The 24647-nt window shown below is 55.2% G+C and overlaps 6 protein-coding genes across 6 annotated transcripts; 3 read left to right on the plus strand and 3 right to left on the minus strand.

Annotated features, from left to right (window-relative positions):
• Positions 1–1121: 1121 nt before the first annotated feature.
• N0V96_003234 (uncharacterized protein) lies at positions 1122–2162 on the minus strand (the record flags this gene model as incomplete). Its single annotated transcript, XM_053191012.2, has 1 exon — positions 1122–2162. One exon carries the CDS (start codon positions 2160–2162, stop codon positions 1122–1124), a length of 1041 nt encoding a protein of 346 aa, XP_053051437.2.
• Positions 2163–7505: 5343 nt separating this feature from the next.
• Positions 7506–9918, plus strand: dpp4 (Dipeptidyl peptidase 4; the record flags this gene model as incomplete). Its single annotated transcript, XM_053191013.2, has 2 exons — positions 7506–7982; positions 8050–9918. 2 exons carry the CDS (start codon positions 7506–7508, stop codon positions 9916–9918), a joined length of 2346 nt encoding a protein of 781 aa, XP_053051438.2.
• Positions 9919–10913: 995 nt separating this feature from the next.
• SMD3 (small nuclear ribonucleoprotein Sm D3) lies at positions 10914–11406 on the plus strand (the record flags this gene model as incomplete). Its single annotated transcript, XM_053191014.1, has 3 exons — positions 10914–10961; positions 11023–11083; positions 11168–11406. 3 exons carry the CDS (start codon positions 10914–10916, stop codon positions 11404–11406), a joined length of 348 nt encoding a protein of 115 aa, XP_053051439.1.
• A 759-nt stretch (positions 11407–12165) lies between these two features.
• N0V96_003237 (uncharacterized protein) lies at positions 12166–14145 on the minus strand (the record flags this gene model as incomplete). Its single annotated transcript, XM_053191015.2, has 1 exon — positions 12166–14145. The coding sequence occupies one exon, from the start codon at positions 14143–14145 to the stop codon at positions 12166–12168; it is 1980 nt and encodes a 659-aa protein (XP_053051440.2).
• Positions 14146–14621: 476 nt separating this feature from the next.
• On the plus strand, positions 14622–15220 carry ubc7 (ubiquitin conjugating enzyme Ubc7/UbcP3; the record flags this gene model as incomplete). Its single annotated transcript, XM_053191016.1, has 2 exons — positions 14622–14868; positions 14967–15220. 2 exons carry the CDS (start codon positions 14622–14624, stop codon positions 15218–15220), a joined length of 501 nt encoding a protein of 166 aa, XP_053051441.1.
• A 366-nt stretch (positions 15221–15586) lies between these two features.
• SWA2 (auxilin-like clathrin-binding protein required for normal clathrin function) lies at positions 15587–18352 on the minus strand (the record flags this gene model as incomplete). The annotated part of the gene is made up of 2 exons (XM_053191017.2): positions 15587–15688; positions 15743–18352. The coding sequence occupies 2 exons, from the start codon at positions 18350–18352 to the stop codon at positions 15587–15589; spliced, it is 2712 nt and encodes a 903-aa protein (XP_053051442.2).
• Between the last annotated feature and the right edge of the window lie 6295 nt (positions 18353–24647).

Here is a 24647-nt window from a genome sequence, read left to right on the forward strand (position 1 = left end):
CAGGCTATCATAGGGCCAAGATGTTTTCTTAGAGACTTCGTCCCAGCAAAAGTACACTTGGCCCACTGGGTTATCTACATGTTGCACTTTAAGTCGGGTTCTTCAACACTTGTGGCGCGGAGTGGGTTTTTGGCGGCCACGTTCACAGTTCACCCATACTAGCGGAGAGTTGTTGAGGGTATGAACGCGCGGCATTAGATCTTGTAAGGCACGCAGACAAGGATTGCCGATATTATTCTACAGCCTCACACGCCTCTCATTGCAACTCAAGACCGGAAGAACGGTTTGCCGTGGCAGTGGCTTTCTAAATCTCTCGGCCGATACATAAGATGCAATGTGGGTTACGAGAATGCGGACCTGCCCTCCCACCGGCGCCTGAGACACGTTTAGAACGCAGGGTGTTGATCCACAGGGCGGGATGGGATGGCAAAGTTTCGATTTCGGGGCAAGATCATCGCCTTTTTGGCAGGATGGGGCAACTTGGCAAGGCATTGGTGCTGGGTCTAGATCGGGGTCGCAGTCTTGGGGTTAGTGGTCTGCGGAGGCGGCCAGTCAAGGCTTCGAAACTGCCCCTTGGACCAACTGTAAGCTGTGGCTCTCAAAACCTTCAGAATCGTTGTGGGTAAGTTCCTATATGCACAAACTCAACAACTCATTGAAGGGGGAAGATCACCGCCAGCGTCCCTTGTTCAGTCACAAATGGGAGGCTGGCTAGGGCGAGGGAAATGGGATTGCTCCACCCGAAGGAATCGACTTTGACAAAAGCAGAGTCGCTTGCGACATTCTGCAGCAAGCAGGGGTTCTCTGCCTTAGTGTCTCTATTCTTGGGTCGCCTCTTTCACGGCGCAAATTCAAACCTTGTGCCGAAGCTTCGCCATTGGTCTGGGCTATGGTGATGAAAGCATGGTCATGATGGATTTCCTACTATGAGCGAAGTTGTCACTAAACTTGAGGAGATGGGAGTATTTGTTGCTTAGAATTCAAGTACTAGTTTAGTAGGGTCCCGAAGGATTCCCTCTATGTAACCTCCGCTGTGTGAGTGCCCCAGAAACTCCATGTCCCTGATGTTACACCGCTGTGTGTAAGTATGCCCAAAAAGCAAAATTCGTAGTCTCGTAGCCCTAGCACAACTGCTTGCGCCAAAATGCAACCACCTGGTTCAACTCGGGCCGGTTGTTCGGGTCTCTTTCAACACACCGCATGACCATGTCTTGCCACTCTTTCGGAATGTCCATGGCCATGGCCGTCCATACTGTAGGGTCGGGGGATTGCTCGACCTGCTCGAGCAGCATCCACATCGTCCTTCCCAGACTAAACACCTCCGCCAGCTCCGCAGCTCGGGGGCACGTCGTCTTCCACTCCGGAAGGACGTTCCAGTCTGGAAATCCCCACTTCTGATTCCTCCGGGGCGCGCCGGTGTGGGGGGTATAAATGACCACCGGCTTGCCGTTCGCGCCGGTGGAGGCGGACGATTCCTCGGCCTCCTGGTCGATGGTAACCTCGGGCGGATGCGTAAACATGGAAAATCCGCTCTGCTCCCAGTCGATGAGCCGGAGGTTGTTCTGATCGTCAACGAGGATGTTGCCGGGCTTCAGGTCCATGTGGTAGCTCTCGGCAACCTGGTGGGTGTGCTGGATCGCAATGGCCATCTGGTAGCACCACTTGGCTTTGAGACCCGGCGGGAGACGTCGGCCGTCCCTGTTGGCGCGCATGACCTGCTCGTCGACCGAGTCTTTGGTCATGACCGGTTGTAGGAAGCCACAGATACGGTCCTTCTTGCCACCGTCTTGTACGACGACGAGGACCTTTGGGCAGGGCATGATGTTCGGGTGGGGCGGTAGGGTGTACAAGGTGCGAATCTCGTGGAGGAGGGTCTTTTCTTGGTGTTCCTTAAAGTCTTTGCTGTCTCGCTTGTACTGGTCAAAGTCCATCCCCTTGAAGACGAAGTTCTCTTGTGGGGTAAGGCCGGAGGCTTTCTTAGTGACGATCCTTGCTCCCGTCTTGCCGGGGAGGGACCCGAGAATCTCCAGGTCTGCGAAATCCACAAGCTGGATGTTTGTCGGGCGTCCGCTTTTTCCGAGGCTTGCAATGAACTTGTCGAAAGAGGTGAGTTGGTTGATGTAGTGTTCCCTGATGGGAGAGATCTCGCTTGCGACGGCCATTGTAAGTGATATTAGATACAGTCTATCGTAAAGGCTGAGATTTCTACTCCTAGAAGAGTTCGGCCTGTGAAATCGAAAAAAAAAGTCGTCTTTTTTATTTTCCAAAATAGGTTCTCTAATAAGAACGGTGAATGAGTATGTAGATTCACCAAGAGACGAAGCTGAATAGAACAGTCGAGTTGGGACGGAAGACTGCATGTAAACTGGAAGACTTTGGAGTTAATACCTTTAACCCATCATCAACTGTGATTGGGTGTCAACTCGAGCCTGCCACGGTTGTGAGTCCCATCTCAACTGATGGTAGCATTTGCCAGGCTCTCTTTTCTTCTTCCACTGATTGACAGAGTCCCTGTCGAGAATGGTCAAGGGAGCGAGGCAACTTCGGTGAATGAGGGAAAGGGTCCCGGCAGATGCGATTGGGGGTATCAATTGCATTTGAAAGTCGGTACGGGAGCGCACGGTGAATGTGCTCCGCGACCATTCCAGACCCCTTTTTTAACTCCTTGTGTGAGACTTGAGAAAGAGAAAGGAATTTTGAGATATTCTGAAGAAAAGCGATATCACTGCCACTACTCTTTCTTTCCCTGTCACCCCGGCTAACCCAAAGCCCTAGGGTCTAGCTTGGGACTTTACCTATGATGCTTCGTCAATGATGTCTTACCTCGCTCTCGCCCATCCTGGTCATCTGACCGGGCGAGAAGTGAGGCGGGCGTGAGATGATATCACGAACGCCATCATCCGCGAGAAAGAGTCGACCGAATCCATGCGCGGGCAGGATGCATGCCACTAGGCGGGTGGTGATTGGTGGCATCCCGCAAAGTGGCAGGGTGCGTGCTTCTTCATCCCTCACATTCGATATCTGACAGGTAAGAAAATCCTCCGTCCGGGAAGGGTACGGCCCTAGCGGGCTGGCGGGAGATCAGATATCACGAAATACCTCGTGTGCCTGTTGGCAGAAAAGAGGAGGACAAGGGGAGAGAAGGAAAAGAAGGGTGTGCCCATCCCTACCCAGGATCCCCCGGCACGCCAGAGCGGCCAGACACCCGCTGTCGAAAATGGGTAAAGGCGTAGGCATTATCATGCAGGCGGCAGATCGGAAGCGCTTTGGATGGTTCCCGGAGGGGCTTAGCCATGCGTGCCATGCTGTTTAAGTCACATTCATCGATGCGTGACGTAAGACACCGGCATGAGACAATAGAGACGCTACAGGTAGGGGGCGCGCGCACGCTGTGAGTGAGCCTGTACGGAGTAGGTCTTGCAAACTGAGGAATTCAGGTGAGCGAGGTGAGTCGACTGGCGATCTTGCCGGATGAAGGCCGAGGGCTGAACGTCATTGGGGGGTTGAGGGTTGGACATGGGTTCAGATTTATTGATATGTGCCGCGGGAGCGCTTCGACCGGGGTGAAAGCCCATTTTGCCAGTCTGTTTGTATGTAAGTATGTACATAGACGAACATGCGTGTGTGTGTGTGTTTGCTCGGACGGTGTCTCCGGGCTGGCTGAACACACAACGTTGAGGAGGCGTCCCTCCCCAATGCCTGTCTTAGCTTACCGGCGGTGGTATGATGAGGCGTATTTTCGAGCATGTCATTGAGACAATCGTAGGTGAGATGGGGGATGTGACATGATATGATGGATCATGGGGGGAGGCCGGGGATTGGAGTTTGGAGGGGAGAGAAAATGTGAGATGAGAAAGGTCCATGTCGGTTCCCAGCCCGTTCCCACAGAAAAAAGGAGGTTATCGGGGCGATCGCCGATGTCCAATCGCAGTGGGGTGTTCTGCCGGATAACTCCATAGATTGACCCCGAACCAACTTGAACCCTCGCCGATCGTCCCATCTCATGTTTGTGAGGTGACAGTCTAGCGGGAGCACCCTCCTCCAGGTTCGACCGGGGAGGACACCCCTTGCCTTCCGTGAAGTGGAGGATGGCGCTTACGCTCGGGTTGGCAGTTGATGATGTCTCACAGAGATCCGGCCAGCTGCCAGCCAAACCACATGGGTTACACTGCGCCCTTCCACTGGTAAAGCGACTGCCGAGATCGGGCCGTATGTCTTTCTCGGAAGGTCGCGGTCGAACGTGAAGACGGTTGGACTAGTCATCTTCTGCCCTATTGTAAGTGGTCGAGTAGAGTAGTCTCCCACTTTGGCCCCCCTTCCAAACCACATTCAAACTTCAAAGTCATCCTGAACCCTAGACCTCGAGCGAAGAATTTCTTCTTTTTCCTCTACGCCGTCCCGGTATTTCTGTCTGATTTCTGTTCCGCGTCGTACAAAAGAAATCGCCAGAGACAATACAGCCCGGAGAGAATGCACTAGTGCGGTACTCGAACATTGCTCCGAAGTCACAGGGTCAAAGCGAAAGCGGGCGCCAAATCAGACCTGCTCACTAATTCGACTACCAGCGGGGCTTATTCCCGGCTTACTCAAATACTCGATTAGTCAATGTTTGTTTACCTGTATTGTTTTGGCACTTTGGGGACTGGAAGTCAAATCCACCGCTTCACAAAGGCTCCGAAATGTCTCTCCATATCACTGTTTTTCCCCGGTCAAGAAGGATGCAATCCCTGAAGAGTCAGTGCTACAATGCCCCTTGGCGAGACACAACTCTTCTTGGTATCACCAAAAAGCAAATCAGAATTGATCTTGTCTTCGACTCAAAGGGATCTATGTGGAATGGCATGGCGGCTGGACTATACAGAAAGGGGCAATCATCTCGCCCCAGCTTTTCTGAAGGCTGTCTACACTGGTTCCGACAATGATCCATTGGCCCTCCGGTCCCAAGGTTAGAAGGCCTGACAGACATGTTTGAAACCCGTTACACTGAAGACTTCGTGATTGGAGGGCAAGGAGGGGTATCAAAGGGGTCTTGCTACCCTAGTAGAGGCCCGAGAACTCGATTGAAGATCGTCATAAAGTAATTCCCTGATGCGGATGGGTAGGTGCTACTCTGTTAGGGACCCCTGAGAAAGGTCTGGCAGGCATACCTCGATGCTGGCCGACTGCAATATGACCATCACAGACATCGGCCGGTGCCGAGTGTTCAGTCTTCAATGCGTGTGTCTGTCCCTGATACTTGGTCCTTCGCATCAACAGAGACGAATTGACAACCTTTGTGTGAGCAGGGGGCACTCTACGGCTTCACTCCGCAAAGTGTTCCAAAGTATCAAAAACTGCCCTGTACGTGTGGGTTAGCTCTCTCGTATTTCGGGGGCTGAGACGGCAATCCTACCCTAATCTAAAGCTTTGGTGGCGAGCCTCAGAAGCTTGGAAAGCTCGGATGTGACGGGTTGGCCCGTGGTTGCGGGTGACAGCGGGAACCAACAGCAGCACACCTCCTTGAATGAGCTGAAAGGCTCGATCTGAGATTGTTCGCACGAGGTACGTGACTAGCCTTCATTACTGGCCTCGAGCTTTGCTGCATTTGGGTAGCATTGTGATATTCAAAGATTGAGTTCAAAAGTCGTACGCTACTGGGACAATTGCTCGTATAGTACTGAGGCAATTCCCATCACTTTCATGCAAGCGAATTACGAGAGTTTAAGCCCCCAACAACGGTATGATCACAGGTAAGTGAGCGAGCCTTATCGATAGCTATGACCATCACTGAGGCGATTGGCAGTGATTTCATTTTTGACATAGAATTTTGGAAGAAGATCGAGTGGCAGGCAACCACATGAAGCTGATGGTGATATAAGTGACTAGTTTGTGTTCTTGATCCAGAAAACTCATTTTCAACCTTCTAGTTTCCATTCAGCGGGCACTCGTGAAATGATAAACTCACGTAGATTACATCGCAGAGAGTTGAAAAAACACCATGATTAGCAGGCTTGTCAGACACGAAAGCTTGCCTGGTTGTATGATTCACATCATGTATACCAGAAAGCGAAGGCTGTTGAATCGTCGGAAAGTGGGTGCGATTCCGGTTGTTTCGAAGATGGTAGGAAATGAACCTTGGTGAAGATGCTTGTAAGTGATGTGATGAACTATCCGCATACATCTCATTTGAATAGAATAATTATACGAATCAGTATTACCATGGCCAATAGCACGTTCGGATCTCAAGCTCCGTAAGTCAATCCGCCGATGCCGCTAAGTCATGAGCCAGCCCTGCAGTGTCACTCGCCGAAGCCGCCGAGGCCGGAACTACACTCGAGCCCGAGGATTCCACAGTTGCCGATGGGATGGCACATGTGGAGTCCGGCGCCGAACCCGAGCTGGTGTTTTTGAAGGATTGTGTGTACGGATATAAGGCGTGACATTACTCCGTACCGCAGAGGTTACCGCAAGAGGTATCAAGATAGTCTTTGCTCACCATTTCTTTTTCTGAGAAGAAAATGCGGGAGTGAGATCTCTTTAGTTTATCTGAAGCATCTAGCCCATGCGTACTTGCCTTAGGTAGCATTGTCACACCGAACTCACGGGATGAGATGTGCCTTGCATTGCTTCTCGATGCTCTGCGATCCTTCACGACCAATTGCCGGCACCACCATGTCTGACGGAGAAAAAAAAAAAAGGAGTCAACGAGTGGGTGAGTGAGCAGAATCGGCAAGTTTGGGGAAAAGCCGTGAGAGGCCGGGCGGCATGCCGTGGCCCCGCAGCGAACCCCGGCGCCAGTGCCCACCGCTGGTTCTCCGGTCCAAGTGCAACCTTCCCGAAGAGGAATGCACCTGTGCAAGCTCGTCTTGGCTTCACTTGGCTTCATCGCGTCAATTTCTTTTCTTCCACACACACACATACACACACGCGCGCAGACAGTCACACTGTTCACACATAATAGTACACTGACGCTCGCCATTACCACTATTACGAACGCCAATGAACCCCGCCTCTCCATGTCGTCAATATCCAGACTTAATCACGCCAACAACCCAACTTTGGCAGGTCCTTAATGATCCCCCCGGCTCCCTCCGTTCGAAAACTCCGTTCCATAGACCACCATGACCACAGCAGCCAGTCAAGATGGCCGTCGAGACCAACAGTCGGCAAGAAATTCAAAGAAAGCAGCGGGCCCGACTCATCGATAACCTGACAACTTGACCGCGATCCATGTCGCTCTCTTGGCATCCGAGCACAACACCCAACAAAGCCACCAACGATGGACCGTTGCACCGTCGCTCGGTGATCTCTCGCCTGCACTGCACTGGAACACGGCCCACTGCGACGCGCACCTGCATGGCTATCGACACATGCTTTAGTTCAATGGCACCGCACGGCAAGCTGGTATAAAGTGGCGGTTGCCTCTCCAGGTTCCTGCTACGCGACGTTCGCTCCCGCTTGTTGCTCGCCGTTCCTCGCATACCATTTCTTGGACACCAGAGAAATCGGGACACCAGACACCCATCATGGCCCGCCAACTTCTCAAGGTCGTTGCCGCTGCGGCCCTCATCTTCGGCGCATCGGCCATTGAACGCGAACCGCACCAGCCCACCGGTGGTGGCGATCGCATTGTGACTTGGAACGAGACGGTCGCCTCCCCGCGATTTGGCGCCAGCTCGCGATCCGTCAGCTGGCTCTCGGGCGTTGAAGACGGCCGCTTCATCTATCTTTCCAACAATGCACTCGTGATCGAGGACATTGTCACTGGCGCAAACGAGACATTCGTGCCCGCCGATAAGATCCCTGCCGATTACGCCGAGTACTGGATCCGTCCGGATCTGAAGAAGGTTCTCTTTGCCACCAACTACACCAAGCAATACCGCTACTCGTACTTTGCCGACTACTCCATTCTCGACGTCGAATCTGGCGTCGTCGAACCGCTCGTGGATGATCAGGTTGGGGACATTCAGTATGCCGAGTTTGCGCCCGTGGGAGACGCAATTGTGAGTGCTCCTGATTAGCATTATGCGAGTCCAATTGACCTGGGTCTTAGCTGACGCCATCATTTAGGCCTTCGTCCGCGGTAACAACCTCTTCCTCAGCAAGAACGGAACCATTTCTCAGATCACGAGCGACGGCGGTCCGGATCTATTCCACGGTGTTCCCGACTGGGTCTACGAGGAGGAAATCTTTGGCAGCAGAAGCACCTTCTGGTTCTCCCCCGATGGCGAGTACATTGCCTACCTCAGCTTCAACGAGACGGGCGTGGAGACCTTCACCATCCCCTACTTCATGGGCGGCGAGAAGATCGCGCCCTCGTATCCTGTCGAACTGGACCTGCGTTATCCCAAGGTCGGCAGCAAGAACCCTACAGTGGCGCTAACGCTTCTGGATGTTGAGACCGAGGAGGCCACGCCCGTCGAGATTGACGCATTTCCCGCCAACGACCTCGTCGTCGGTGAGGTCAAGTGGTTGACCACCAACCATGCCAGCTTCGCCTACCGAGCCTTCAATCGTGTCCAGGACCAGGAGAAGCTCGTCCGCGTCGATGTCGAGGGCTATGCTTCCGAGGTCATTCGAGAGCGCGATGGCTCCGACGGATGGCTGGACAACAACCAGGGCATTGAGTACATCGGGCCCTTGCAAAACGCCACGAGAAACTCCACCGACGCCTACTTTTTGGACCTTTCCGACGAGTCTGGTTGGAACCATATCTACCTGTACTCAGTCAATGGCGGCAGTCCTATTGCTCTCACCAGCGGCGAGTGGGAAGTGACCTCGGTCCTCAAGGTCGACACCGAGCGTCATCTCGTCTACTACCTGTCCACTGAGCACCACAGCACCGAGAGACACCTTTACTCCGTCTCCTACCCTTCCGGCGTCAAGACGGCTCTCGTCGACGACACCGTCGCAGGATACTGGAGCGCCTCCTTCTCGTCCTCGGCCGGATACTACATTCTGTCCTACCAGGGCCCCAACGTCCCCTACCAGGAACTCTACGCCACCAACTCAACCACCCCAGTCCGCACCATCACCACCAACGAGGCCCTCGTCACCCGTCTTCAGGAATATAAGCTCCCCAACATCACCTACTTCGAGCTCGTCCACCCTGAAGGCTACACCCTCAACGTGATGCAGCGCCTCCCCGCCAACTTTGACCCCTCCAAGAAGTACCCAGCCCTCTTTACCCCCTACGGCGGCCCCGGCGCGCAGGAAGTCACAAAGCGCTACCAATCCATCACCTGGCGCGCCTTCATTGCCTCCGACCCGGAACTCGAGTACATCACATACACCGTCGACAACCGCGGCACAGGCTACAAAGGCCGCGCCTTCCGCTCAACCGTGGCCGGCCACCTTGGCCGCTTGGAGCCCCTCGACCAGATCTGGGCCGCCGAACAACTCTCGTCGCAAAACGCCTTCGTCGACGCCGCCAAGATTGGCATCTTTGGCTGGTCGTACGGCGGATACCTCTCGGCCAAGGTCCTTGAGGCCAACTCGGGCGTCTTCTCGTCCGGCCTCATCGTCGCGCCCGTCAGCGACTGGCGCTTCTACGACTCGCTGTACACGGAGCGCTACATGAAGACCCTCGACGCCAACGAGGAGGGCTACAACGAGACGGCCGTCCGCAACCCCGAAGGATTCAAGAATCTGGCGGGCGAGTTTACCATCCTCCACGGCACGGGCGACGATAATGTGCACTACCAGAACGCGGCCGCGCTCATTGACCTTCTCGTCGGCGCCGGGGTGCCCGTGTCCAAGATGAAGTGGCTGAGTTTCACGGACAGCGACCACAGCATTGCGTACAACGGTGCTAATATCTGGTTGTACAAATATCTGACCGAGGCGTTGTTCAGGGAGAAGAGACGGTCTGGAGATCCGCTTGTTCACCAATGGAGTAAGAAGAGCCTGCCTGAGACGTTTGACTTTGGGAGGTCTTAGGGGCGCGGTGTTGGCTTCATGTAGATATTTGAACATCCTTTTCGAGAAGAGTTAATATGTCATACCTGTCCAGCGCAGCCTGTATCGTGTACGAGTATATTATTTCTCCTTTTGGTTCATAAACCTCGGCCTGTAGTGAATGATGCAGTAGACAATCTTGTCGCCAAAGGGAGATGCGTTACCGACCAGAAAGACAGAAGCATAGCTTCGAAGGCTACTACTCTGATCTCATTCACGATAGTGGCGATGTACAGCATGATTTTGGTACAATCTGTTGTGGAATTAGACTATCTTTGTACCACTTTTTAAAGTACCTAGTGTTACCTGACTTACGTGATGGTGAGGGACGTTATTTGCGGGATTGAAAGTATAAACTGAACAGGTTTTGAGTAATCCAAAAATCGAAAACTTCGAGTTCGGCTTTTCCTTTGTCTCCTACTTGTGAAGTGTAATGAATCGCTTCATTTGTCGCAGGCTGTAGTCATGAAACCCACTGTCGATTAATTCACGCTGCAGCGAGTATTGCACGTTTCCCGGCAGCCATTTCTCTTGTAATGCGACGCGGCCAGAATGCGAACGATCCTGGACCCCTCAGCCAGCCTCTGACAATGTACATGATTTATTTCCAGAATCTGTTCGAAGAAACAAACAAGCCTCACTTGGAACTAGTGTCGAATTGATTGACTAAAGGCTAGAAAATAATCGAAAGGAGGGAGACTCACCGTAATTGCAGACATACTCAAAGGTCAGCAAGGTAAGTGACCGCAAAGACCCCCGTTTTACGGCCCCACCTTTCCACCCTCACCTACAACGCTCGGTGAGGCCAAAATACCGGCTCGGAAAAACACCAACCTCCAGCTACCTTCTCCCCTTCACTTTTCCTCATCCACCACCAAACCGCCCTGACCCGCGATCGCGACAAGCTACCCCCTCCATCCATCCCGACCTAAATATCCACGACAGCTCGCCCTCGATTCCCCCAAACAACCGCAATCATGACGTCCACAATTGGCATCCCCATCAAGCTCCTCAACGAGGCACAGGTACCTATAACCTCCCCTCCAATAAGACACAAGCAAGACAGCTAACCATGTACGCGCGCAGGGCCATATCGTCACCCTCGAAATCACATCAGGCCAGACTTACCGCGGCAAGCTCCTCGAAGGTATTACCCTCCCTCCTCCCTCCACTCTTCCCATCTCCAACCCAGTCATAGCAGCCCGCTAACCATCCCACCTCTCCCCAACAGCCGAAGACAACATGAACGTCCAGCTCAAAGACATCACCGTCACCGCCCGCGACGGCCGCGTCTCCCATCTCGACCAGGTCTACATCCGCGGATCCCACGTCCGCTTCTTCATCGTCCCGGACATGCTGCGCAACGCACCCATGTTCCGCTCCCGCAACGTCCGCGGCCGCGGTGTCGGTATGGCGCGTGGTCGCGCGACTGTGAGCAGGGCGAGGGCCAGCGGGCGCGGAGGACGCTAGGATCGTACTCCACATGCCTCTTCGACTCGGCCTTGAGTATTTTCTCGTATGAAGCATTTCGTGAGGGGGAGAAAAGAGAGGAACACAAGGATAGAAATGGGTCGGAAGAAAGGGCCAAATTCGACACGAGACACAGCGCGCAGTTTTCCTTCACGGCGGATCTTATGCTTCCCATCCATTGAGATATTGGACGAAGGCACAGGCGAGGTGTTTTCGAATTCACACTCGAGGAGAACCAGGGGGTGCTCAGCATCGCCTCTTGGGGACAAGAAAAGTTCTAGGCGTTTTACGGGGTCTTTTGAAGGTTTCTTAGGGGAAGGTCCCCAAGCGATGCAAAGGCGGATACCAGCCGAGGGAGGGCCAGGGAAACACATAAAACAGCGCGAGGCACGATACTTGGGGCTTGAGTTCTCCCTGAGGAGAACAAAATCCGGGCAGTCTTAGGATGTCACTGGCCGGCCAGCATGTGGGAAATGACGGTCGCTAGGGTAGGCCTCACTCTTTCTCTTATCTTGAAGAGCCAGTCGTCAACCAACCCTCAGCTGACACAGAAGAAAGCTAGGCGCTAAAGCCCAAGATACCGCAGCAATAAAATGCAAACGCCCCTCTCGGCGCCCAATATCTCGTGGCTTTCTTCTTTCATCAGTGCCTCGTGCGTGCGCGTGTATGTCTATCATGGACATTGTCTTTTACACATTATACAGATGATGATACAAACCCCGTGACACGCAAACCCCTTCTTCCTTGTTCAGATCACTTCTACTTCAACCGCTTAAGCGCGTCCTCGGCCTTCTCAACAAGCTCCTTGGCCCTGCGAAGCTCATCCGCGCCCTCGACAGCAGCCCCCTCCCGCGACCCATCAAGCGTGTCCGCAACGCTCTGCTCTACGCCCCGTACGGCCTTGCGCCCTTCCTCCCGCACATCGCCCTCCCAGTACGTCCGCGCCGTCTCCCACTTGGTCTGCAACCTGCGCAGACTCCACATCACACCCAGCGCCGCGACGGCGCCGGCCTCGTAGATAGAGGAAGCGTACTGCGACACGTAAAGCAGACCCGCCAGCGCCGTTGTCAGGGCCGAGGTGCTCGAGGCCTGCAGAACGAGCTTCTGCGCGAGGGCCTGTAGTGCGGGGACGGTTTCCTCATGGAGGTAGCGGCGCGTGAAGGCGATGTGCGTGGGCCACTTTGGCTTCTGCGTCACCGCCTTGGCGACGGTGCTGCTCTCGGGCAGGGACTTCTGGAGTTCTGATGTTGGCTGGGCGTATACCGGGGGTTCGGCGGTGGTCGAAGCGACGCCGGACTCGGCGATGCGGCCGGCGAGGTAGACAAGCTCCCTCTCCGCGCCAGGGAGGAACCGCTGGCTGAGCATGTCGGTCGTGAGGACGCCTACGTCGTCGACTCGCCAGAAGAGCTTCCACCAGCCCAGCTTGCGCCACCTCGTGCCCGCGAACGCGAGGTCGAGCTGCTGCTGAAGCTCCTCGTGCGCGAACTGGGACCACTGCGCCAGTCTCTCGTTCATGACGGTCAGCCCGGATGACGCGGCTTCTGTGGACAGGCGTCCTGAAAGCAGGCGCGATTCCTCGGCTTCAATCTCCGCGAGGGCGTTGCGTAGGAGTGAGGCGACGAGAAGACGGACTGCTGGCTTGGTAGCTTGGCCCTCGTCCGTCTGCACGCCTGTCTTGAGCCATTGAATAAGGACCGGCACATTACTCTTGTACCATGCCCTCTCGTACTCCATAGCGTTGCCAATGTTCTGGCGAATTAGATCAAGCCCCTTGCTGCCCACTGATACATCAATCGGCTGGAACGTGACGCCCGCCTCCTTCTCAACAGGATACTCTGGCAAATTGACGGCCCCAAAGACGGTATCGCGGTACTCGGCCAACGGCAGAGCCGCAACTGAAGCAGCGCCCATAACGCCCCCAGAAACAACCAAAGCTTTATGCACCGGCGTTGTGATAGGCGTGTACCGCCCCGTGTTGGACGGAATATCCACTGTGGGCACGAGAACAGCCTCCTCGACATCCTGCACCGCCGTCTCGCCCGGTCCCGGCACAGAGCTAAAGGGATTTACCTCCATCAGCAACAGCTCAATTCCGTGCCCATTCAGCGCAGGCGACGACACATCGAGCTCATGCAACAGATTCGTCTTTGATATCGTCACGCGTGGCGCGGCCTCCGCGGCATTATGCTCCTGCCCGATGCGCACCACGAGCGGGTGTGAGGGGTCATGCTGCGCCAGCTCCCTTTCCCACTCCGCCTCGTCGCCGAGGGGATCCGCTAGAAGTAGCCGGAGAAGGTCCTTTGCCGCCTTGCCCTGTTCTGCGCCGCCGTTGGCGAGCGAGAGGATGGCGACGCGGATCGATTCCTGGCCGGGATCCTGGCGCAGGCCCTGGAGCGCGAGCTGTAGACGGGAGAGGTTGACGTGGTTGACGGCGTGTTTTTGGAGCTCTAGGAGGGTGTCGATGAGTTCTTGTCTCGGGTTCTCGGGCGCGGTGGCCTCTAATGGTGGCGGTGGTGATGCTGTCGACTCGGTGGACTGGAAGCGGCGTTGTCTCAATGCCTTTCTCGCTTGGTTGCGGCAGTTTGCGGTGACGTTCGTTCTCGTCGTCGGTCGCGAGGGCGCGGACAGCGAGCAGAATAAGCATACTGCGCGCGAAGGGATTGCGGTATTCTGCTTGGCGGCAGTCAGGGACGACGCGGCGCGGCCTGCGATTGGCCTCAATGGGAGTCGTGGAGGCATCGTGGAGAAGTAACAAGAGCGAGAAGGACAGAAAATCCCCCCTTCTCTTGCTTTCCTGGATGACGAATAAGAGAGGGAAAAGCGAACCGTCGTGGATTGAATTGGTGGTTGGATGATGTCGGCCGGGGAGACGGGTGGACAGAGCTCCCAAAAAATGCTCGGTGAAGCCAACCCAAGCTCCAATCCATGTGCACCCGTCGGGCTAAACTTCGGAGAACCGCTGGAGCAGGGAAGTCTCCCCCCACCCCCGCCAATCTGCCACCACTATGACCACCACTAACCGACCCGGAGGTCCCAACCGAACGTTCGTCTCTGTGTAAGTCACCGGAGACACCAACCCGCCAACCCTCATAATCGCCGACCCTCTCGACGATCGTCCAAACATCTCGCATCCCTCCCTCTCCTCCTTCAGCTCTCTGCGACTCCAACCCTCCCACCCCGAGCAATTCCGAGCCACTCACCACCGAGAGCCAGCCATGGCCCAATCCACCGCCCACCGCCGTCTCCTCCAAGAGTACCGCGCCCTGACAAACAACCCCCCAGAAGGCATCACCGCCGGCCCCGTCTCCGAAGACGACCTCCTCCACTGGGAGGCCCTGATCCAAGGTCCCGAGGGAACACCCTTTGAAGGCGGCGTCTTCCCCGCCGAGCTCAAGTTCCCCAAGGACTACCCTCTTGCCCCGCCGACCATGAAATTCCTCGTCGACATGTGGCATCCCAATAGTACAGTCTTCTTCTTCTTCTTCTTCTTCTTCTTTTCCTCCTCCCTGATGTAACCTTGTAGAGAAGGGGAAATGCATTGCTAACCGCAAACCAAACAGTCTACCCAAGCGGCCTAGTCTGCATCTCAATCCTCCACCCCCCAGGCGACGACCCAAACCACTACGAACACGCCTCGGAGCGCTGGTCCCCGATCCAGTCGGTCGAAAAGATCCTCATCTCCGTCATGAGCATGCTCGCCGAGCCAAACGACGAGAGCCCCGCCAACGTCGAGGCCGCAAAGATGTGGCGCGAGCGGAGGACGGAGTACGAGCAAAAGGTCCGCGACGGGGTCCGGCGGTCGCTGGGTCTGTGAGAGCGCAGGCCTTCTCTGGCGATAACAGAGTAAAGTCAGACGGTCTAATCACTCGATAACACAACTCACCTAGAGAAGCGTCGCAGACCATGTGGCAAACATCAGTTGGCGGATTGCCTTAGTAGAGGGAGATCTGAAGAATCAACGTAGGCAGACATAAGAGGGTGCAGTCAACACTACCAGCATAGCACGGCGTTTGGGGAACAAATCAAATATGGTTTCAAATATCCACTTCTTTCGTTAATGCTTGCTTGCTTGCTCGCATTCAGGATAAATGCCTTCAGCTTTCCTGCCCGTCCTGGCAGTACTAAACCGCTCACTCACACGTCTAAATCCCATCATCCATCAATCATGCAGCTCCCCTGATTACAAGCCATTCTCAGACTTGAACTTATCCCAGCTCTCGTTCAATGTCGCAAAGACTGTGGCAGCAATCAGTCTCACTTCCGTGCTAGCGTCTTGTGGCAGCTATAGATTGTCAGCGCAGGTCTATAATCACCAAGCAAAGCAAAAATGACGTACCTTGTCGGGATGACACTTGGCAATGGCCTTCATGTAGTGAATCTTCACCTTGTTGGCCATGACAAGCTCGTGCAGACCGACCTTCTTCCATCCGCTGTTTTCCCAGAGAACCGAGTCCAAGCTGCCAATAAGAGCACGCAAATTATCTCTCTTGCCGTCCCTCCATGCCGCAATCTTGGCGTCAACCTTCTCCGACAGCGCAAACTTCTCGTCGTCTTCTTGTGCCGCCGCTTGGTTCTGCTTCCGCAAGCGCTCCACGGCTTCCATATTCTTGGCAGAAGCTGCGACAGGGCGGGACCGAGCAGGAGCAGCGGCAGCTGGCCTAGGCTTGGGTTTGGGCTTGGGAGCTAGAGCCGACTGGCATCTTTGTCGGCCAGAGATAGCAGTAGGACCGCCGACGCCGTTCTTCACGCAGGTTGACCAGACGGCGTGGGCATCGCCCCATCGCTCCATCTGCTCGAGGGCCTCGGCCTTGCGGCTCAATGCCTTACCGTACAGGTCTCGCATGTCGCGGTTTTCCTGGCCGCCGGTGTCACCTACAACAGACACCTGCTCGCCTTGACCTCCACCGGGACCAATAATCTTGAGTGCAGCATCGGCATCCTCGACAGCTCGCTTGGGTTCACCGTTCTTCAACGATGTCAACGCGCGGTTTGTGAGAATGACAATCGCAAGAGGATGCGAAGATGGCACGGCAGACAGTGATGACGTATAAGACGAGTGGGCCGCGCCGTAATCTCCTCGCTTGAAGTGAGCAGTTCCGTCGAGACGGTGTTTCGTTGACTGTTGTACAGCCGCAGGTGTAATTGATGGGATCTGGCGAGCGGGTCGAGGGGCAGGCTTGGGAGAAGGAGGTCTGGCAGGCCGCGAGGCTTGGGCGGGCTGCGCGGGTCGTGATGGCTGCGATGGTTGAGCTGGGCGCTGAGGGAGTGACTGCGAGGGCTTGGGAGCTTGGGAACCAAAAAGCAGGTCCGGTTCCTCCCGCTGGGGCGTGGGCGCTTCTGGCTGAGGTGTCGTCTTCTTCCTCCTAGCAGGGCTGACATACGAAGCCGCGCTGTCGTCCGCCATTGCCAGCTTGCTTGCGCGAGTTCTTGAATCCGGTAGTGCTGGGCTGCTTTGCTGCTGCCATCTAGGGACCGGAGTGCCTCTGCCGCTTGACGGGGCCGATACCGCAGGAGATTGGTCCCTTGGTGACGCTGTCCGGCGAGGAGCCTCTGGTCTCGAAGACTGCGAGGATTGCCCGGCTTTTCTCTGCGGTCGGCCGCCAGACTCCAGCATCATAGCCTCGTCTGTGGCCTCGGCTACCCGCTTCTCAGGCTGAGCACGATCAGCCTGCGCTGAGCGCATCCATTTCGGCTGGCTGGGGTCGCCCTCGGGTTGGTTGAAGTCTGCAACTGCGGCTGCGACCTGCTTTTTACTAGTCTTCCACAGAGAGTTGGCTGTCTTGAACAGACTATTTCCCATAGCCGCCGCAGTCTTGGAGAAGTCAGCTTCACCGGCAGGGGATCTGGTATCAGCCCTTCTTTGACTGTCCTGTCTGCCACCATCATCTCGCCCTCTTCTTGAAGCCGCGGCTGGATCCTTCCCTTGGGCCTTCGCCTTGGCTTGTCGGTGCGCATCGTCTAAAAGCCAGTTGGCCGCTGCTTGCACATTCAACCCGGCACCACTTTCTGTCAAGCCTCTTCGAGCGTTTTCGGGGGTGAACCCATAATCGACAAGCTGCGCGACAGCCCTGTCAAATTCGGCCATTTCACCCCTGGGAGCTGGCTGCCGTTCATCATCTGAGCTAGAGTCAGATGCCTCAATCGGCTTTCCGGGCTCAGGCCCCTGGGGCTGCGGAGTAGGTTGCTTGCGCCGAACCTCTTCGACCGGACGGGCCAGGTCGCCCAGGAAGTCGTCATCGTCGTCGTTCGTCGTCGCGGGCGCGGGAGATGCGGCCTTGGGCTTTAACTGGTTCAGACCAAACGGATCGTCGTCGTCCCCAAAGCCGCCATTGGCAGGGGCAGGCGCCTGATTCCATGCGCTTGGGTTGCTAAGGTCCAAGCCCGGGGCGATCGCGGGCGAGGGGCTCTTCTGAGGAGGCGGAGGGTAATGGCTGGCATTGTCGACCTTAGTCTCGGAGTTAAACGCCGCGAAGAGGTCGTCATCGTCACTGGCCTTCTTGCCTGTAGAAGAGCCAGGGGACAGTATGCCAGGGGACGTCGTCCTCGACACGGAGCCCGATCCCAGTGTATCCAAGAAACCACCACCAAATTGCGCCTGCGCGTGTTTCCTTCTCTCCTCCTCCTTCTTCCTCTTTTCAGCTTCAAGTCGCTGCTGCTGTTCCAGCAAGGTGAGTTTCGATGTCGGTTTCGCAGCCACGGCACCACCAAAGTTCATCAGGTTGCTGAAACTATCGGCTGGCGGCTTCGCGGGTGGAGGTTTTGCAGCCACAGCTCCAGACCCTTGGGCAGACAGAGGCGTGTTGCGACCAGAGGGAAACGGGGATGGCGTCGAGTTGGCCGGTCGCATGGAGCCGAAGTAGTTGGCGCCCGAGGGGTTCATCGGCGGCGGCTTGTTGTTCGTCGTGTTGGTCGACGACGACCAGTTCAATCCCGAGAGATCATCCATCTTTGAAACTTGGTGATGGTCAAGGTGTAATCTTCATTTCATGAGCTTCGTTAGGTCGTGAGGGCGTCGAAGGTGGCTCAATGCATCGTTCTCGGTTGCTTGTTGACTTTCGAATGCCACTTGTTCCTGCATCGGGCCTCGTCGATTGCGTGCGGTGTCGTGTGCACGTAAGGTGGCATGTGGGACAGATGTGGCTGAAGCTGTGGTCAATGTGGCTCGTGGCTGCCTCTGGCCCTGCGCCACACGAGGCGCGGTGAGACGCTACATCGGCGTTAAGAGGCAGGTGCACGACCCAGCAGATTTCACGGGTGGCGCCGAAAGCGAAAATAGGGGTAAACAAATGTGCCGCGTTTGGGATGATCGCTGCTGTCACTTGAGATTGTGGCATGAACCCAATTACTACTCACCACCCACGGAGTACTCGTACACCCATTTCGATGAGCTCCCAGGCCTTGGCCATCGCGGGGATACCTCAGCGTAGACCACAGTCACAAGCTCCCTCTGCATGAATCGAACTCCCCACCGCTTCGGAGCCCACGCCACATCGAACACTGCGCCGAATTCCAGTTGTTGGCGAATTCCAGCAAGCCATTGTTTGCACATTCCTGGAAGTCGCATCTCGAACTCCGCGGAACCGTCATGCCGTGGACGAAGCTCAGCTGGCAAGTGACAGCGACCATGTTTCCCGGCATTCTCAGTCCTCGGTGTGTCTTCTGCGGTTCATCTCCAACTCCCAAATCACGTTCTAGCAAGTCTACCGGCACCAAGTCTACGATTAGCAAAATTGCTTCATCAGCCGCTGCGATATTCGCTGAGAAACGGGCCCCTGGGTCGGCTCAACCCCATTGACAAGTACGTCATGACTTCTGGGATTCACAGTCTGACAGAGAGGGTCCAGGTCGAGGGATAGGAGCGTATCTCAATCACTTCGAAACCCCCGGCTTACGGGTCTACTACCGCGGTGTGTTCGGCCGAATGAGTCCCGCCCAATTTCTGGGTCTCTGGTAGGATTCAGGTCCCTGAGTTTGTGCCCCTGGTTGTGCGGATAGAAATCACTGTCTTACGTGTCGTCGATTTGCTCCTGGCTCCATCCTATTTTATCCTGATTCCTGAGGGGCTGGGACTTGGGAGCACGGGAAGGGAGCATTCCGTCGCTGGAACGAGCCATGAGAAACTTTGCGGGGTATGTATTCTCCTAAATTCACGCAAGGGCTGATGTGACTTGTTGGACGATCCAGTGGTCGGTCCGAAAGGCGAATAGAGGCAAACGGAAGGAACAAAAATACGGATAGTGTGGCACACGGAGTGAGGTTGGCACCAGAAGACCACAGTCCATATCTACAAGCTGATGCGGTTCCGAGTTGCAAGTATCTCTAAGCTGCTTGCCTATGGTTGTTCTGTGGCCAATCCGTGGATGCAACCACTGTTTCCTCGCTAAAAGAAACAATGAGAGTAAGCTTAAGAATTGACTCCTGGAGACAGGCAGACAAATCTGTTGCGTTTGAAGGGCAGCGCAAACGTCGGAAGTTTCTGGGAGTGTGGTCCAACGCACCGCAAATCATTGGGACGACAAGTCTTGGCTGTTGGTGTCGTTCTCTACAAGTTCGGATGATTGGCGCACCGCCTCAATCGGTCAAGGTGCTGAAACTCGCTGCATGTGTCGCGGCCTGGGATCTTCCCTGGAGGTGGTGATCAGGGGAAGAAGATCTCAAGAAGGCTGAGCTGAGCTGAGTTGGTGGTGTATTCGTACGGTGTGCTAGTGTGTACGGTGGTGGCGGTAAAAACTTGGTGAATCAGAGAGCTTCTTCCAGCATCATTGCCGCATGCCAGTGTGCTTCCCCAGTTCGGACTACGGATACGAGGCTCTCCTACAATGCCGTCACTCTGAAGTTCATAACACGAGGATGAGGTTGCTGGAGATGCCGATGAGCGCTGATTACGGGTGACTTTATTTTGGTTCGGAGCTGAGTCGCGAGGCGCTGCTCGGCTTGCTGAGCGGGCCGTGTCCATGCCAATCTGAAGATCTGGCAAACGGATCCTTGCTTTTGGTTATGACGATAATCTCAAACTTGACTCGTAACTGATCAGCGGGAATAGCATATAATTTGCGATGAAAGGAGCGTCGAGAGCCAAAGAGAAGGTCGCACATAGCGAGACATTCTGTTCGTATAAGCAAATGCGCCGCTCATCGGACGAAGAACGACAGTGCTGTTCGGGCACTTTTTCTTCTTCGTGGTTGGGGCAATGGCCGCCTGGCGATCACCCGAAAACTGCCGGCCGTTGAAGCGGAAGAAGGATGAGAAAGAGCACCAGTGCCATCTCGACATGGCTGGAATGTTTGCTTTTGCTCGTGCGATTAACGCCAGGCTTGAACAGCCACCAGGGGGGACAACGCGCCGTCGCACGAGGGTGCCAAGTGGCAGCCGTTGCCTCGAGTAAAATGAGACAGGCAATTGTGTGTGTGTGTCTGGATTAGGGTCCGGCCAAAAGCTGTCGTGCGAAGGAGAGGGATTTCAATCTCGTGATGGAACTATTTCCTTCTCGATGTCCGCTGCCAAGAAACATGGTGAAGGCTCAGCTAAGCGCCTGTCATGCGAGGGCTCGTTTTGACTACTGTGTCTGTATGTTAGTCTTCGTTCATTGGCACCTCGTCACTGGGTAATTGCGCGAGGCTCAGCCGCATGAGGTGTGTTGCAGGCGCCGAGCAGCAGCGGAGCGTTGTCCTTTCCAGGATCCATGTGAGGATGCATGTGTCGCCCTACGGATAATCTCCTTGGATCGCCAGAATGCTCGCGGGGTTAGTTCTCTTGTTTCTGTCGCACAGAGAGCATGGTGGCCGTTCATCCCGATGACAGCAGAGCCAACATTCAAGCGGGTACGAATATCTGTAAGGTAAGGTAGCGAGGGTTTGCTCGGTACTATGGCCGAATGACAAGGAGAAGAATGGCAATCTCGTGGTTTCATCGTTTCTAGTATCTACCTGGCGCAAATTCGCGGCCAAAAAAAAAATAAAATTGGGCATGATTGCTTCGTGATTGCTTCTTTCGTCTGCACGTCTCTACGCAATAATGGGGTCAGACTTCAGCTTACTACGTACGGAGTAGAGGTTTAAAGGTCTGGCGCAGCTCTCCTGCCGTGTCTGCCGTGGATTGATCCCGATATCCATATTAAAGAGGGCCAGCAGATTGTAGGGCGGTGATGATCCGGGGTCGGGCGGCCGGAGGATGAATGAGATGTTGAAAAAGGCAAAGACACAGCGTCCGTTGCGGCGCCGGCGTGTTATCCCCTGGTTCGAAATGAGAAGTCGCTCTCTCTGTGGACTTCGTCGTCGGAGCCGGCGCCTGCTGGGAATTTTGGCTTCCAGAGGGACTTTGCTGCATTAGGCGGGCAGCTTGCAGATGCCTGACGTTAGCGCAGATCCCAGCCGCCCATTCGGCCCCGTCTGACCTTCTAGTCTGGTAGCGGACACCAGTTCAATTGGTCAAAAATGTCAAGAGCTGCCAGGGGAAAAAGGGGCGTGATTGGCTCTTGCATTGTTCCATGCAATGAGATCCCACCCGGGTGGAGTACGTACCTAAAGTGAGATCTCCTCCTGCCCCTCTCTCGACCCCGTTCCTGCCTTCCCCCGAAGTGCCTTTCAAAAGGGGGCAAGAGGGACGCACGACCAACGGCTCAAGTACCCAAGTTCCTTCCCATGTAAGACAAGGTAGGGAGTACCATGAAGTACCATGGTCCACGGGGTTTATCCGTCTTGCGCTGCTCCTTCCATTGTGCGCTGGTATGGAAGTTACAAGACCAGGGGAAGAAATGGAAAGAACGGAGTAACGGCAGTGGATAGCCAGTCAGAGTTGGCGTGTTCATCCCTCCTTCTCAAGTAAGGCAGGTTTCGTTTTCTTCCTCCTTCCCTCCTTCCCTTCCCCCACACCGGGACAGGAGCATCCCGTCACACAGTGTCATTGGCTGCAGATCCTCGGACGAAAGAAAGAAGGGGCCATCTAGGATTCCCGCCCTGGGGAATCGTGTGTCTCTTCTCTTAGCTTGACATTTTCTTCTTGTCCATCTGAAAGACTCCAGTTCATCATCCCCATTTCTACTCCCTACAACCACTCGGCTTCGGATCCATCTGTGATCATCTGCAATGCGGATATTTGGTTGCTTCTTTCGGTCGTTGCTCAAGTGGCCCCCAATTTGACCATGCCCAGCACGGTGGCTGCGGTTGTGGATGCAACCGCCGGTACCTGCATATCGCGTTTGTCAATCTGGAGCCATTCGCGGCATTTCCATGATTAGGTATCTTAGTTACCTGACTCCGTACCTTACCGCACATGTACTGATAAAAAGTAGTGTAATTCTGCAGACTGCGCCGGTACGCCCCGAGCTATCGCATCACACCGTCCCTCATATCTCCCGCCAAACCGTTGGTGCTAAATGCTTGGTGCCATGCACGATGCGCAACGATGCAGCCGTAACCCGAACGTGGACCGGCCAAACAGCTTGCAATGTGGTGCCATCAACGTAATCCTCCATTTCGGCTAGCTCGTAAGGCCAGCGATACAGATGTGAAGCAGCCACAAGTTTTCAACAGCAGTGTCTAACCAGCTTCCGCCGCTGCGCCGCCAGCACCGGCTGCCCGACACATCGAAATGCATCGCAGCGGCGCATCGCGCGGCGCAGCATGATCAGCTTCCCCCATCCGCGCTTCGTCATCGCACCTCTCCGCTGGGTCTCTTACAGTCACAACTCATCTCGTCCCATGCCCAGCAACCCAATTCTATCTCGCAGACTCGCACTGGCATTGCCGGCCATCCTCGCACTCAGTCTAACCCGGTGCTGCAATGGTCCATCTGCAATGTCCGTACCAATATGGGTCAGTCCCCTCTTCTGCGATGGATCCAAGACCGCCGCTTCGCCTCTCTGTTCTGGTCATTGCTTCATGCTTCTTTTACGCTATAGTCTATCGTTGTATAGACTATAGGGTAGAGTATAAGGGATTTCGCCTTTTCGCCTCTCGCTGCTAGTCTGCCCTCTACTCCTGCGTCCGCCGTCGTCTGGAGTACATCAGAAAGGCGTCGTGGTTGGCTCCATGGGGTCAAGCATCAAGCATCGGATGATATGCAAAGGGGGCAAGGCCGCGAGAGGCCAAGCGGCAAGCGGCAAGCCTTCAAGTACCTTTTACTGTGGTAGCCAAACGTCGAGGGGTACAAGCGACCTCCACACCATCGGTACATTCGCCATGTACCCAGCCTGCCCCCGTCGCACAGCCAGCAGGATCCTGGTCGCGTCGCGCTGGCCCGGCCCCTTGAAGCAGTGCCTTAATCTATTCTAACCCACATCCAGAGCGATCCCGTCCACACTGTTCGCCCGACCACTGGCCTGGGGCATATCGCCGTTCCATGCTAGAAGGATTTGGGGGACACACGGAGTACCCTACCACCTTACCTAGGCCGGCCGCCAGAGCCCTGGTTCAATCGTTCAGTGGTTGCGTCGCAGAGTCGCAGCGTCGCAATGGCTGCACCTCGGAGACAGGAGGCGGCTGTCGTCCGCTGTCATTGACACAATCTCGAGCCAAGAAGGAGAGTTTCAAGAGACCCCTCAATCAGAGGCCAGAGAAGCAACGACGCTTGCCCACCAGAAGCCTAGCCATGAGGCCCACGACTCCTTTGTAGTGGCAGTCAGTGCCCTCGTCTGGTCTGAGCATTGAAGCAATGAACAGATGAATGCTAAGGTAGGGATCACTAGACGAACACTTGTCACTACACTGGCATTGGCAGGCGCAGCGTTGCTCAATCCCAGACCCCTGATAGTGAGGGCGAGAGATAGAGAGAAAGATGTATGTTCTCAATGAGAACGGGCAGAGGATGCGCCATTTCTTCTCGTGACCCCATGCTCCCCCATTTCCTTTGCCTTTACTTGGCTATCCTCGTCGTAAGGTAGAACCAAACCAAACGCGGCCAAGAGCGAGGAGAGAACAACTTGAGCAAGCGCTCCATCTCATCTCATCTGTAAGAAGTCACTGCCTGCCTCCCCCGTTTGTTCGCTCGTTCCCCCCGGTGGCCAAGAATGGGGATCAATGGAGATGAGCCATGGCATGGTGGTGCCTGCTTTCCAAAGTAACTTACGCAGTACTCCGTACGCAGTAGTAATTAGCGTCCAAGTGAGAGTGCAAGAGGAATAGGAAGAGCAAAGTGAAGGGGCAGTGGAAGAAGTTGCCGTAAACTGCACAGCAAAAAGGGCTCCAGCAAGTTAGCAACCTCGTTCGGCATCCCATCCCTCGACCCCTGTCTTGCGCCCCCCG

The sequence above is a fragment of the Colletotrichum fioriniae genome (genome assembly GCF_027942845.1).
Source record: "Colletotrichum fioriniae strain IMI 355084 chromosome Unknown scaffold_3, whole genome shotgun sequence".
Taxonomy (NCBI): Eukaryota; Fungi; Ascomycota; class Sordariomycetes; order Glomerellales; family Glomerellaceae; genus Colletotrichum; species Colletotrichum fioriniae.